This window comes from Thunnus maccoyii, chromosome 22 (assembly GCF_910596095.1).
Source record: "Thunnus maccoyii chromosome 22, fThuMac1.1, whole genome shotgun sequence".
In the NCBI taxonomy this organism is placed as follows: Eukaryota; Metazoa; Chordata; class Actinopteri; order Scombriformes; family Scombridae; genus Thunnus; species Thunnus maccoyii.
In genome coordinates, this window is record NC_056554.1 from 10,314,780 (window position 1) to 10,329,840 (window position 15,061).

General features: G+C 39.0%; 1 protein-coding gene across 8 annotated transcripts in view; it reads left to right on the forward strand.

Moving 5' to 3' along the window:
- The window catches only part of kcnip4a (potassium voltage-gated channel interacting protein 4a), a 137,254-nt gene extending 122,464 nt beyond the window's left edge, over positions 1–14,790 (forward strand). For 6 of the 8 annotated variants that reach the window (XM_042401077.1, XM_042401080.1, XM_042401078.1 and 3 more), the window contains 7 exons: positions 4,108–4,232; positions 9,342–9,411; positions 9,964–10,034; positions 10,987–11,094; positions 11,929–12,033; positions 12,593–12,655; positions 12,741–14,790. In XM_042401077.1, the coding sequence (XP_042257011.1) occupies positions 4,108–4,232; positions 9,342–9,411; positions 9,964–10,034; positions 10,987–11,094; positions 11,929–12,033; positions 12,593–12,655; positions 12,741–12,788 (590 nt within the window). In that variant the 3' untranslated portion in view covers positions 12,789–14,790. Of the gene's footprint in view, positions 1–2,879; positions 2,976–4,107; positions 4,233–9,341; positions 9,412–9,963; positions 10,035–10,986; positions 11,095–11,928; positions 12,034–12,592; positions 12,656–12,740 lie in introns of all 8 variants that reach the window. The other 2 variants (XR_006093488.1, XM_042401083.1) reach the window with 2 other exon arrangements.
- The last annotated feature ends 271 nt before the right edge of the window (positions 14,791–15,061 follow it).

Consider the following 15,061-nt stretch of genomic DNA (forward strand, 5'->3'; position numbering starts at 1 on the left):
ATTAAGCGCCATGTCACTCATGCTCTGTGTTACTCCACTTTAGAAATAACTTTTTATTTCCCTCGTGTTCGTTTAGCTTTTCAACTACAGTCAAGCTTTCTGTTCTGTCGGTGAGAAAATAGCACAGATCATCAGTTTTTACTTTTTCAGTCGTACTGTTTGCGCTCAAAGTCACACGTGGGTCATGTGCCAAAGAAAATCTTTAGTATTGTAGCCCACCACATTGTCCCGGAGCTCCTCGGTAGAAAAGATGTCTCTGTATAGCGCAGTAATGCTTCCAAATAAAGCCAGCTTGCTGTCAAGGCTGTTATATCTTGGTAACAAAAGCAACATCTGTCTAGTTCAACCTCAGCAAAGACATTTAGACATCTCCTCTCCACTCAGGAGGGAAGGTGTGTGGCAGGTAACTGGAATGGATGAGATCTTCACTGTGTCTCCTCATCCTCTAAATCTCAGTTATTGTGTCATTACAGAGGTCATTATGAACTGGCCTGAAGCTAACAGTAAGACTTAGTAGAATCAACAGTATCTTACATTGTTGAGAATTTTGTCGAGCACAATAATGTTGGTCATTATGGACATTGTGCTAGATTTGAGCCAAGAGCAGTTAACCATCTGCTCTGCATCTGTGCCATGTTTAACTGTAGGGGCAAAAAGCTGCAACCACTAAAGATTTGACTTTGCAACTTTTCTGTGTACGATCGTTGCCAGCTTGCTGATAAAGTATTTGGCAACATTTAGATATGAAAGAAAATCATAGCCAAGTATTTAAGCCAAGTTTGGTCAAGCTGTATTCTGCCTCAAATGCTACAATTTTTGCCGAACATTTAACATTCAACACATAAAAATATATATAACATTTGATTAAAATAATAGAGAAGTCCAAAGAGTAACATAAAAGCTAATTTATTTAATGAATGTAATATAATTTTTAGCCTCTCTACATTGAAATTGAAATTTGGTACAGCCATTCATTCCCCCCTCATGGTGAATGGTAACAACTTTGCTGATCCCTTAACTTTTCATCTAGTGAGCAAATACCTGACAAACTAATGACATTCGCATCAGCCTATCAGCTGTATGTGCTAATTGGCAAATGTTAGCATGCTAACTTGCTAAATTTACCCATCTTTGTGAACTCACTGCACTCACCCGAGTGCACTTTAATGGACTAGAGACAGACATTTATAAAAAAAAAAAATAGTCCAAATGACCTTATTAAACTGAACAACACTCAAATCTTCATCAGTTTGTGTCCAGTAGTTTCAGAGTGAGACATTTTTTGCACAGAGCCAAATTTCCACTGGACCTCCACGATGTTTTCAGACCAGGTTGCAGATTTATAACAAAATTTTCACAGCCTCCATTTAATGATGTAATTGTTACCACTTTGTCCCTTTATAGCCCAGGTTTATGGAGGCCTCTTACAACTCCCATCGGCCGTCTTGACGTTTGGTTGACTACTTATAAACATGCCATGAGCTCTACATCTGCTCTTATTTTCACCTGCAGTCCCAGCCTTGAAATTAATTAAGTGTTGCCGTCATTGACAAATGATTTGCAGCGCTCAAGAGCTCGTCTTAATGTCCACTGCTGCCATGAAACATCATATTTTTCAGAATAGCCCGCAGCAAGAGGGGAAATGGGCTTGTGCGCTTTTAAGCAAGACTGTGAACTTATTACTTAATAACTTTGATATCCACAGAGGGGTGCTACATATACCATAAGAGAATGTTTTGTGTGTTGTGGACATCAATTCAATCTTTTGATAGTCCACTGTAGTTTACTGTACCACGCTACCTTTGTTTCACTGACAGGAAGAAAATCCACTTTTGTCTAGCAGCATGCTCTGCTATGTGTGAAAAGAGTTGACGCCTGATGAGAGATTCAATTACACCCTGACGTGAGGTCACAGGTTCCATATCATATTCAGAGCCTGTCTTTTACACTGATGACCTACAATGTGCTGGCAGACTTATTCATAAATAATGTAACCCAGTGAACTAGTTGGTCATCACTAGCAGTGATGCCATATTTGGGCAGCCTTGAACTTGTTTATATCTATGGGTTTACATGTAGATAGACACAGAAACGTAAAAGAAGCTTATCCGTCTAACTGCATGATATTCAATTGTCTGTGGATAAAAATCTAGACCTACACTTTTAGACATTTGGCTGTTTTGTAACTTTGTATGAAAACAAAGTAGCAGCATGTTAATTATAGCAGATGGTTGTGTGGGCTTGTGTTTAGGCTACTGTCTTGTAGAGTTTACTTAAGTCGCATTACAAGGCATCATTTTGGGATGGCGAAACATTTCTAATGCAGCTTTAAACTTAAAGGTGCCCTGTGGAGTCTTGCAAAAAAACTAAAGTTAAGATAAGTGTACCTTGCCAAAACACATTCTGTGTATCCTTGAGGTCTTACAAACATGTTGAGTACATTTCCTTCCCCGTAAAACTTTTAAAAAGCCATAGTCATTTGTAGAATATTTAAAGTCGTGCATTGTTTACATTTATATTCACTTGCTAGCAGTGTCCTTCTTCATTACCTTTGTTGGCACGTTACTGCCACCACGTGCAAATCGGGGAAACAACATGAACACCTCCATGCGTGTGCATTTGCGTCCTTGTGTACATGCATGATAAAAACAAAACAGCATAGCACTACTTGTGGCCAAAAACTCCACTGGGTAGCTTTATTACAGTGGCAAATATGGTGTTGTTGTCCTGAAGAAACAGCTACGAGAGGTAGCTTTATGCTTATATGAACTTTAATACACCCTCTCATGTTGCATGGTGTCTTCATGTCCAGTTCCCTAAAATGTACTGAAGCTGCCAGTTGCCTGGGTAACCGTAAGACTCAATGCTGTATTTCCCAGGTTACCCTCAGATTGTCCACAAGCGCGGAGTGAGAGCTCGTCTCATGAGGCTCTGTCCATGCTCCACAGCCAAAAAGCCTTCCTCCAGTAATCAAAGCAAGTGGCTCTTTCAAGGCTCTCTCCCTCTCTCTGTCTCTCTCTGTGATGATTTTTTTTTTTTTTTCTTGTTGTTGTCTAAGATGCTTTTTATTTCTGCGGCGACTTTTTCCTGTGTGGGGGCATAAACTCAATATAAGCTTTAGTCACACATGATTGCTCAAACTGCATTTCAGCCACAGCATTCATTTTTAGAAATCTTTTTCACAATGTCACGTAGAACATTCTGGTTTTGAAGTTGTAGAAGTAGAAAGAATAGTGCTTTTTTTTTTGCCCAAACCCTTTGGTTTGTTTTGGGTTTGTTGTTAAAATGTTCCCCAGATTTTGACGTTTGAAAGCACAGAAACACAGCTTGTAAGTCTGGGCTAATTTGACAATGAAACCTTAACGAAGAGAGCAACATATGGGATCAAGGAACTATTTAATTTCTTATAACATATCGGTTAACATCAATTATTATCTCACAGCCTTAGCTCCATTGCAGCAGGTTAATTGTGGTCTGTTATAAGATGTGGCCTTTTGGCTGTGGGCCACAATAAGACCTTTGGAGCTAATGAGGCATTTAGACAATGTGTCGCACTTCAGGTATATGAGAGGCCCTGCGCCAGAAAGACAAGTCAAACACTGCGCTGCGAGGACAGTGCAGTTGGTGACAGGGCCAAGACAGCATCTGCCATCATTACGGGCCCATTAAAAAGTTTCACAGAATTCAGCTGCCCTCCTTTATGAAGAGGCTCTCTGCCACGAGGGCTTTGTTCTGGTGTCTCAATAACGCTAATTACCTCTCCTGTCATATTTAGTGTAGAAGAGGGCATTCAGATTTTTGTTTGGTTTTGTCAAGTAACCTTTGCAAATAAAAGAATGTCATATAATAAGAAAAATTCACTTGAATGGATTTTTTTTTGTTGTTGTTATCTTGAAGGTTACCCAATTTGTGATACTACATGCCAAAATGTGGCATTCTGATTAGAACGGTTGCAATTGTGTGGGCCTGTTTGCTAAGCTATTGTCAATATTTGGAAGTCTAATGGGATCTCTCTAATTAAAGCCTTTAAAAATGTTAATTTGCAAACACTCCTAACAACATCTGTTCATATCTGAGCTTCTTATTCCTCCTCCTCCTCCTCTCTAGACAGCGTCGAAGATGAGCTGGAACTATCTGCAGTCCGCCATCGCCCCGAGGGTTTGGAGCAGCTTGAAGCCCAGACACGTTTTTCCCGCAAGGAGCTACAGATCCTTTACCGCGGCTTCAAGAATGTAAGTGACAAGGCCACCATGCAGCTGTAGTACCATACATAATGTACAGCTCAGCGTGCTTTGTTTGCTCCTGGACATCTCTCTCTCTCTTGGACATCAAAAACACAAGTTTTCCTTTGATTTTATTTGATTTATTCTTATGTACAAGCCTTTATAGTTGGCAGGGGTGTTGCTACTCGAGTCTCCAGCTCCACTTCCTTCTCATCACGGTTCAGCTTCAGCTCTGCTTGTGTACTGTAGGATAATAATCAAGCATCTGAGGACTGCTATTTTACTGAATCACCTGCATTTTACACTAAATCTTATCACGTCAAAATGTGCTTACCACAGAAAATTGAAATTTCCTGCACATTGTTCACTGTGCCAGCGATAATTAGGTCATACCTCGAACCCATTGTGGAAGATAACTGATGAGCAATCCAGGTCACGCGTAGTCCTCAAGAGCGGCCCACATAAAACCACCTCACTTCATTGTCACCTCTGGTGTGAGGCGTAATGAGATGACCCAGAATTAACTCAACCCAAATTGTCTGGCAATGAAAGTGAGCAGGATAAGCGAGAGTCCTGTGATGGTGGAATTCCCGCGGGGCTTCAGTTTCCTGTCGTGCTTGCACTGTGCTCCAGCCAAGTCCCTGCAAAGCCCTGCCCATTAGTCCGCTTCCACTTGAGACAGAGTGAGAGGTAAGAAGTGTACTAATGAGACCTTTAATTTGCCACACTGCCTGATTTCCTCTACCGCCACTGTGAGATACAATATTGCATATTTTAACAGAGAACTCCAAGTTTTTTTTTGCTGTTATTTGCTAAGGATAAACTTGCTTTTCCATTTTACTCAAAGTTACTCATCACTAATGCGTGATAAGACAGATATTGTTCAGGCAGAAGTCCAAATTAGACAAGGAAAGAGTCATGGCACTTAAATTACAGCTACTAAATAGCTTTTGTCCATCACTGAGTCCATGGCGTAGCTCATTTTTTAACTGCCAGGGTCAAACCACTCATCTTTGTCTTACCCCAACCCGTTGACATTGGCGGAATACAGGCAGGCTTTTAAGTCCAGCCAGACTAATAGAAGCTGGCATGGTCCCCATGATGAGAGATTTGGCCCTTTGTCCTTGCTGTCTAGGGTTTTGAAGCAAATCAAATGCCTCTAATGCGGGTAGCAGGATGAGGTCGTTTGTCTTGACAACAGACTTTACGAGTCATTTACTTGTAGCGCAGGTGGTCCAGAGTGAAGCTTTGTCTTAGATCCAGCAATATGTCTGACAGAGACCAAAACAAGACCTCTGGCTCTGGGTCTTGCTCTTAAGGTGGAATGTGAGAAGAGGTCACCTTAAAGTCTGAGACAAAAGCTTTAAGGTATACGAGAACGAATAGTTTCATAAATCCCTTAACTGTTGCTTACATGAAATAACACAACATTGTCCTCATGTCACGGTTAAATCTGCCGGGCTTTGACAGTTCGCAGTCCGGGGCATTGCCTCAGGCATTACATTAAAATCTCACAGTTTCTATTCCATCAGCGATGAGGCCTCTGTTTACAGGTTTATTTCCCTCACACCGCTTATTGCCACAACGCTTGAAGAGTCTCGGAAAGGAATTTCATGCCTGGATGATTTTGCATTTCACAGATTGTATTTGATATTTTATTTTCATGGATGAGATAATTTTACAAGCATATTAAATGAATACAAATACATTTTTTTCTGACCCCTCACTCTCTCTAATGAGATTGGCACTGAGTAATGTGCAAAATATAACTACATCCGAGGGCAAGTGTGAAATTACACCCTCATTTGTTATTATTCTGCACAACATAGCGCCCAAATTATTCCACTTCCTCTGCTCATTGACCCTTATTGCAGGTTTTATTTACAGGTTGATAGACAAATATAGAGAAATGATAAAAAAATCCAGCCTAAATGGGAGATAATGAGTAAGTATATATACAGTATCACCAAAATCTTTGGAGGATGGGTTAGGAATGAGAGAATAACTGCTACAGTAGTGCAAGAGAAAGCAAGTCTGAGCTTCACAAAAGCCATTGAATCTGTTAAATCTTAAATGTAAAGCATGTAAATGTAAACTGTTTGATGTCCTTCACAGGGCTCTTGAGTTATTTCTCAGCGCTTCATCAAAACGGGATGCAGAAAGTCATTAATATTGAGCTTTTTTTTCCCGAATGAAGTCCCGGCTTGTAGCTTTGTGGCATCAAAGTTTATCCTGACGTGACCTTAAGGCAGCCTTCAAGTGAGCGCAACTATTTCACCGAACTTTAAATTGAATTGCATTGAACAGTGTTATACGTGACCATAACTAGATAACACATGGGCTTCATTCTCAATTGAAAAAAAACTGCCTCCCTCACCAGTGTCATCATGAGGCTCAAAACAGACGATAAAATATAATCAGATGAATTCCGCTGTCAATGTGAGACTCGCTTCAGCGGTCACTGAGTTTCACTGACCTTTTAGTTTTCCTTCAGATTTAGTGAGGTTAAAAGTAGAAGAAGAACTTGGAACGCAGCCATTCGTATATTACTGTCCCACCTCATCAGAGTGTTATTAGTTTTGACAGCTGTAATTGTCCATGTGTGTACAGACACACACATACAGAAGCATGCACATACTCAACAAGAGAAGTGTTTTAAAAGTCTCCCCCTCCCCTCTTTAAGTACTTAATTACAAGACACTTCCTTGCACTACTTCAACTGAAGGTTGACTGTTGACAACCCGTTCACTGCAGTGTTGTAGACATAAACAATGCTCTAATTAACTAAAGCTGAATAACAAAGAAATACTGTCAACTGTCAAATACAAATAGATGCTGGGGAGAAAGTTTGCATTTAGTGTGGATGTTAAATTTAAAATTGTCTAGTAGAGAGACCTAAAGCAGTAGTTCAACATTTTGGGAATTATTTGCTTTCTTGTTGAGTTAGATGAGAAGATTGATACCTCACTAATATGTCTGTTAAATAGTTCGCTTAGCACAAAGACTGGAAAGCTGAAACAAGGAGAAATGGCTAGCTCTGCTCTTAAGCTAACAAAATCAAACTATCAGCACTTTAAAGTTCAGTGAAGACGTTCCTAATTTTAAAACTTCCTTAAAAAAAATCCTTTTAAAAATAAACACTAAGCAGGTTGAGACGAACTTGTGCTCATTCTGTCTCTCTAACTTCCCCTAATTCTTGACCTCACCTCACCCCCGCAACATAAACTGGGTCTGCGAGAGAACAGAAGATAAGTGTCAGGGGACTCATGCAGACAACCTTGCAGCACCCTTTTAGCTTGAAACACAAGGAGCCTGTTTGAAACAAGAAAACAAAGTTTCATCTCTATAATCTCAACCCCCCCCCCCCTCCCCCTCTCCCACACAGCTCTGTTTCCCAAAGTGGCGGATAAGTAATGGTCACAGGAAGGAGTAAAGCCAGTGTGCCTTGTGATACTTACTCGCTTCTTCACACTTAGAAAACTGTGTGTCTCTCACATCCCGTCACCCCAGCAAATAACTGGCTGTAGCAAACTCTCTGCCCTGCAGTAGTCTCCTTATTGCACATTAGTTTTCCCTCTTTTTTTGCGACTGTTTGATTTTTGTTGAGACTTTATCATGTTATGTTAAGGTGTGGTCATGTTATTGTATCGACCCCATATACTGTGTGTTCCGTCTTCATCTTTCATTTCCTATAAGAGCTTCCACTATGACCATGTTCTACTTAGAAACCCAGAAAAACGTGCGACTGCCGGTTTGGAAATTGTCTTTATTGGTGGAGCATTTCCTCTGTTCCAAAATTCAATATCCTGCCACAGCGTGTAGCCTCGCACCACACAGAAATTGAATCTGCAAAACTACCTACCTTTATCAAGACGCTGCTCTGAGCATGGTCATCCACGTCATCTTTAGTTAGCCCTTTTCTTTGGAAGAGTGAGCCTCTTGGAGTTGCTATGTAAAAGCATTACATTTTTTCCACTGAATGCTACCAGACAGCCACAGGTGGGTGACATTTAATGGCTGCCAACAAGAAATCTGTTTAGGCTCAGATGACGTGGTTTGCAGTTTGAATAGCACCAAATTGAATATGAGTCTTAAAATGAAAAGTCACCACTCTAAATGCATCTTTCCTCAATACACAATCAAATAAAAGCAAGCAGAGATGAACTAGCATCTCATTGATAATTTGAAGTTAAACCCAGCATTAACAATGGTTGTGTTTGGGTGTGGTCCGTAGTTCTGGTCTTGGTGCAGTTATAACCACACCCCATGGTGATGTCATGGTGTACTTGAAACACCCAGACGTACAACTCCCCAAAGCAAGGTGAGAGTTTCAACCACTGGAACAAGAACAAGATTTTCAACTGCTGTTAAGTTGCTAAAAAAGTTTACTAATGCAGTGTTTGGCTGCCCTGGACAGCTGGCTTGAGTTCTGCCTCTTAAAGGTGCAGGTGTGTAGAATTTAGTGGCATCTTGCAGAATGAACTTGGCAGAAATGGGAGATAATATGCATAAGTATGTTTTAATTAGTGTATAATCACCTGAAAATAAGAATCGTTGTGTTTTTGTTACCTTAGAGGCCTTTATATCTACACAGGGAGTGGGTGCTCTTCTACGGAGACAAACCAAACACTGGCTCTAAAGACGGCCTTTCACATTTTTTGATGGCCACAATAGATTCTTCTAAATTCTGGGAAGGGAGGGGGAGGGGTATTCAGTTTGTTGCAATCTGCAACCTCACCACTAGATGCCACTAAATCTTACACACTAGTCCTGTAAAAGTTAAAGATCCCCTCAAGAGATATAGAAAAACTGCTTTGATTTTTTTCTCAAAAAAAAAGTTCAATACACTATTTATAAAACTCTTAAAAGCACATCTAGTTTTTTTCTCCCTCCTTGAAAAATCCAGGACCATATGAATATGCAAATATTGTTTATTTTGAAAGTTTAACTGCTGTCTCAGCAAGTATTTGTGTTGAAGGGTTCAAGTTTCAGTCACAGCTTTGTAAGTTGTATGTTGGCACGTCTTATACGAATTTATTGGAAGAACTTACTGATTATACGAGGTATGTCTCTAAATTAGATGCTGAATTACCTGTGTAATTCTGTTTTGTCTTCCAGGAATGTCCCAGTGGAGTCGTCAACGAAGAAACTTTTAAAGACATCTACTCACAGTTCTTCCCACAAGGAGGTTTGTACTCACTGCTTTGTTTTGTTTTTTTCAGCTTGTCTTGCTTTCCCCAACCACTTCTTATCTCCTCTGTGCTGGACACAAATAGTGTTTTGCTTATGTGTAAGAAAATTGCAGAGTACTTAGACGTTAAACCTCTATGCGAGTCAATGCAGTGAGACAGCGAGAGCGAGGGAGAGAGTAGTTTGTATTTACGCAGCCTGGAGTTGCTCACTGTTGGCACTCATCACTATGCAAAGATTGTACCCGAGGAACAAAAGAAAAAACTTTAGGAGGCTTTGATATATCTGAAGTGAGAAGAAAGGCAGGCCAGTAAATATAATGGCGCACCACTCTTAGCTTAGAGCATGTTGCTCTCGTCTCTCATCATGAAAAAAAAAACATTCTGAGTAGCATTTTTTTCTTTCAAGTTGTACAGAAAAGCCACAAAATGTTCCTTTGAACCCCTTTCTTGTTTGCTGCTGTGATATTGTAGGTGTTACTGTTGGTGTTAATTGCTATCATGGCAGAATATTGTTGATTTTTTTACACGTATGTTTGTTGTCTCCATAGATGCTTCAACATATGCACATTTTCTGTTCAACGCATTTGACACAGATCACAATGGCTCTGTGAGTTTTGAGGTAAGCCAAGTATTATCACAGAACCTTTTGGGCTGCTAGTTTCACGACTATCAGGACAATAATATCGTTTCTGTTTCTCCTGGGGAGTAATTACTGAATTTGGAAGAATCCCTACAGTCTCTGGCAAGAAAATGCTTTTTCAAAACATTAAATGATACCTCAAAATATCTTCCGCACACATATTAACTTCTGTCAAATAAAGTTGTTCCACAGTGACTGGGCTGTCTTTTCAAACTGTGATTATTTCCAGAGAAGTATTGCCATGGGGTCAGTCTCTCCATGGTACCTGTTGTTTGATCAGCTACACGTGGGTTTTTCCATTGCCAACAAAATAATTGTCCTTCATATTAAGAACTAGTGTTCTGTATGTGTGTGTGTTGGGAATTTTAACTATTTCAGAAGAAGTAAGCCCTGTCCAAAACTGAAATCCCCACACAAAAGTACATCCAACTTGATATTTTCTTTCTTTAGACGCTGCACGGCCCTCAGGCTTTACACTTGAGGATTATGTAACCTGCAACCCCAATCATTTTAATTTAGTTTAAGCAAGTCTACTTGAGAAGCTATCAACATGTGATTAATATTTATGAGGGGTGTATATTTGCTCAGGACAGAAAATGTGATTACACTAAAATCAAAGCTTCACTGGCTAATGTGCGGTCCATTCTGTTCAAAAGTTCAGGGTTTCCCAGAGGGCCGATAAAGATTCTGAGTCAGCTAATAATTTGAATAATGAGATATATTTGATTTTTAGTGTCTGTTCCTGTTTCATCATTTGTCTCAAATTAACACCTGTGTGCAGAAATTTTGATGTATGAAATTGGCTGAAATACTGCATATCAATGTGCATGGTGGACATTGTTTTGTGTTTATTGACAAGAAGCTTGTTTTTAACTGTATATTCTGTTCTACCTTAAAAGCAAAATTCTCATGAATCATCTTCTCACTGCAGGATTTTGTTATGGGTCTCTCTATCCTCCTGCGAGGCACCATCCAGGAAAAACTCAACTGGGCTTTCAACCTTTATGATATCAATAAAGATGGATATATCACTAAAGAGGTATGTCTCTTAAAACTCTATCAGTGCTGAAATGTCAGGCGCTGCTCCCAAATTACAAATAACATTATCTCACTAGTGATATGTAGCAGCACAGATAGTTTTGGTTTAGTTTTCTGAGGTTTTGAGATGTCTGACTCTGAGATTTCTGCCCTTTACTCTTAATACTATTGGACCTGACTGGAATTTTATGTGTGCTGCTCCCAGCACAAAAAAATGACATTTAAACAAGACTTAGCAGTCTACAGACATGCAAGCAGAGGCTGCACTCAAACACAGCAGTGCTTTGAGCTAAATGCTAATGTCCTCATGCTCACAATGCTAACATGCTGATGTTTAGAAGGTGTAATGTTTACTATCTGTTAATATGCTAACACTTGCTAATTAGCACTAAATACAAAGTTCAGCTGAGGCTGATGGGGATGTCATTACTTTTTGCAGATATATTCATAAACCAAAGTACTGAACAAATTAAAATTTTGAGCAAGATGAAATGTTCAGTTATTACAATTCATGAGTGGGACATGAGTGTCTGAATCAAAATTGACACCAATCCCTCGAGGTACAATTACACAGTGTCCCTTTTTATAATCCACAAACCTCACTAGAGACTGTTTTTTTCAGTAGAAAATAGTCTCAGTTGAAACAGTCGACAGTGAGATGTGTGGAGTATCCAAAGTAACTGGGACATTGTGTCAGTGTTGTTGTCAGTTCCATTTACCTCCATTACACGGTTATCTCAAAGGGTTGGCACACAAAAACCATCCTGCATGGTTCAATTTTGTATAATTTAAGTGAACTAACCTTTTTAATTAATAGCTATTCTGTATATTGTAGGAAATGCTAGACATCATGAAGGCCATCTACGACATGATGGGAAAATGCACATACCCCGTCCTCAAAGAGGAGACACCTCGTCAGCATGTAGAAGTATTCTTTCAGGCAAGTGTGTGGTTAACAGCATACTGTAGGTTCACAATTAAAGGGATAGTTTGACATTTTGAAAGATATGCTTATTTGCTGTCTTGCCATGAATTAGATTGAGTTAATATGGTAAATATGAAGCTGGAGCCAAAAGTTTAGCATAAAGACGAGAAACATGGAAAAGCTAGCCTGGCTCTATCTGAAGGTTTTTGGTTTTACTATCTTGGCAGAGGGCAGAGTAAAATCTCTGTTCATGGAAAAGACAGGAAGTGTCTGTGCCAGACTAAGAAGTGTTCCTGCACATACTGTAACACTCATACATAAATAACATTTTGTTACCTTCGGACAGAGCTATGCTAGCTGTTTCCCCCTGCTTCTAGTCCTTATGCTAAGCTATGCTAACTGCCTACTGGCTGTAGCTTCATATTTGCTGTAGCAGTCAGATATGAGAGTGGTATCGATCTTCTCACATAATCTCAACAAGAAAGCAAATAAGCACATTTTTCAAAATATTGGACTATTGCTTTAAGAGTCTTTGTTCATTTTTCTTCCCTTTCTTTCCCTCTGTCTCTAACAGAAAATGGATAAGAATAAAGATGGAGTGGTAACCATAGACGAGTTTATCGACTGCTGCCAAAATGTAAGCTGGATACCTCGACACTCCTGCTCTTACTACTGCTGGCATACTTACAGTTTCTCATTACATTGTTTCTTTTTGTCCGCAGGATGAAAATATCATGCGATCAATGCACCTCTTTGAAAATGTTCTTTAACTTTTGCCTGACTGTGGAAGCTTTGGAGGAGAATATCATCTTTAGCTTGGCCCAATAACTGACTTGGACTCATACTGTGTACTGTGTGCTATGCAGACTTTTGACCGTAGATAAAATATTGTTCATCACCGTGGGCCACAACACTCTGGAATTAGTCGCCACTTGAACATTTTATTCAATACATTGAGGAAATTTATTAAGTAAAATAAATAGAAAAGAGAGAAAAAAGTGTTTTTTGAATCCGCAGACTTGGTTGAATTCTCGAAACATCTTAACATCAAGGTTGATTTTTCTCCATCTGTCTGGAGCGTCTTTTCTATTTGCTGAGTTCTGCAAACTGCATGAACCTCCAACATTATCAACACAAAGGGAATAAGAGATTTCTGATGAAAGGGTATAGACAGGTTTCTTCTCTCTCTGTTGCAGCCTTGACTTGTTTTATTTACTGCCAAGTGAAATCACTGTGACTTTTTACAGCATCAAAAAAAAAAACGAAAAAAAAAAAAACCGAACACAACTACACAGTATCTAAGGCAACTGCGCATTCATCTGTTTTTACATTCAAGATACTATTTAGTGCAAACCGGCTTTTGATTCCAGAGTGTTCTGACCCCGACATAGTTAACCATTGTGGTCTGTCTTTCTGCTTTTTGAAGGAAGCATTTAGAGAAAAAAAAACATACATTGTACCATTTTAACTTGTATATACTATAGATAGAGCGATAGATACTATAAGAATTCTATGAGAAACTTTTCAACTTTGTTCATGTTTACTTGCCAATTAGAATGAAACAACACAAGGACTGTATTGATGTCAAATCGGACCATAATATCGATGGTTTGTCTCAAGAAGCACACAGGTAGCTATATTTACCACGAGTATATCATTAGACGACGATATCTTTAAGATAAATGCTGCTTTCAGTGTATTTCATTTAACCTTATGTATGTATATTCCTTGTATACTAAACCATTTATCAGAATGTTTTTATTTTGTTTTTGAAGCACTGTTTAGGAGTTTACACTAAGAGCAGTGTTCGAGGTTATTTATATGGTATTATGATCATTGTACAAAAAGATTGTCGGTTGTACAGTATTAAATGAAAATGCGCTTTCTGGTGAATTTCAGGTCTATAGATTTGTTCATATAAATCACTGTTTTTAATAAGAAAGGGAGGTGGGGTTTGGTCGTTGATAACAAACATTGTAACTTTGTATGATACTCAGCCAATATGCTTCCTGCTGTTTTCCTCTTCGTCCTAGCGGGTCTTTATCAGCCTGAATGATCCCTGCTGTCTGTGATTAAAGCATTGATTGACCCCAAGTGTGAGCAAACTCAAGGCATGCTGGGTAGAAGTCTCTCACTGAACTTCCTCTTGATCGCTGAGAGAAGTGTTTGGATGTCGTGTAAGTAAGTTACAGAGTGTTGCTTCACATTTATTTAACTGTTTTTTTTTTCTTTATTTTCTACAATGACTTGGATATTGGATACAGCAAGTGTCCATCAAACCAGCCGCACATCTGACATATATTTAAGAAATGGTTGATATCATTAATGTTTTTCATGTCTTTACACTGTATGACTGTGTGCTGCAGTCACAAACACACCAATCTCCTCAGTGAAGGCATGTTGGTCGTCCATTATTTTAGTAAACTACAGGAAAATTTCTCTATGTTGTATTTTTGGAGGCAATGTGCGTATTCTGCTCAAGAAAAGCATCAAACCTGCCATTCTTTTCACTGATTTGTGTTTGTGTGCCTTACTGTTTGTAAAATTGTATGTTAGTGTTTGGTTGTTGGCTCGGTTTTTCCTATCATATGTTCATGAAAAATACCTACAACATTAGCCCCTTAAACATATCTGCAGTACAGTATATCTCAGCTGATGTACTTTCTGAACATAATGTAACATTTCTACATTTCTTCTGTAAATAAAATCGCAAGCTTTAAGATCAGTGATTTCTGACAAAAGTAAGAAAATAAAATATACAGCTCAAACTTCCCAGTTTGTGTTAACTTGCTTAATGCACATTAAAAGCTGTAGAATACTACGTGGTTGCCAGTTTCAGTGTGCTGTAGTAGTCCCAATTGATTCTTCAGATTCTGTATTTGGTTAACATTTTCATTGCTTGATACCTTTTGAGTAGAAGATGTACGTGCTGTGATTTTCAACTTGCAAATTCTGAAATTTACATTATTGAAACGTTTGACTGTGGTTTGAATGTTTTATATGAATATTAATTTGTATTTGTGTGATGGCCAGAAAGCCTCTT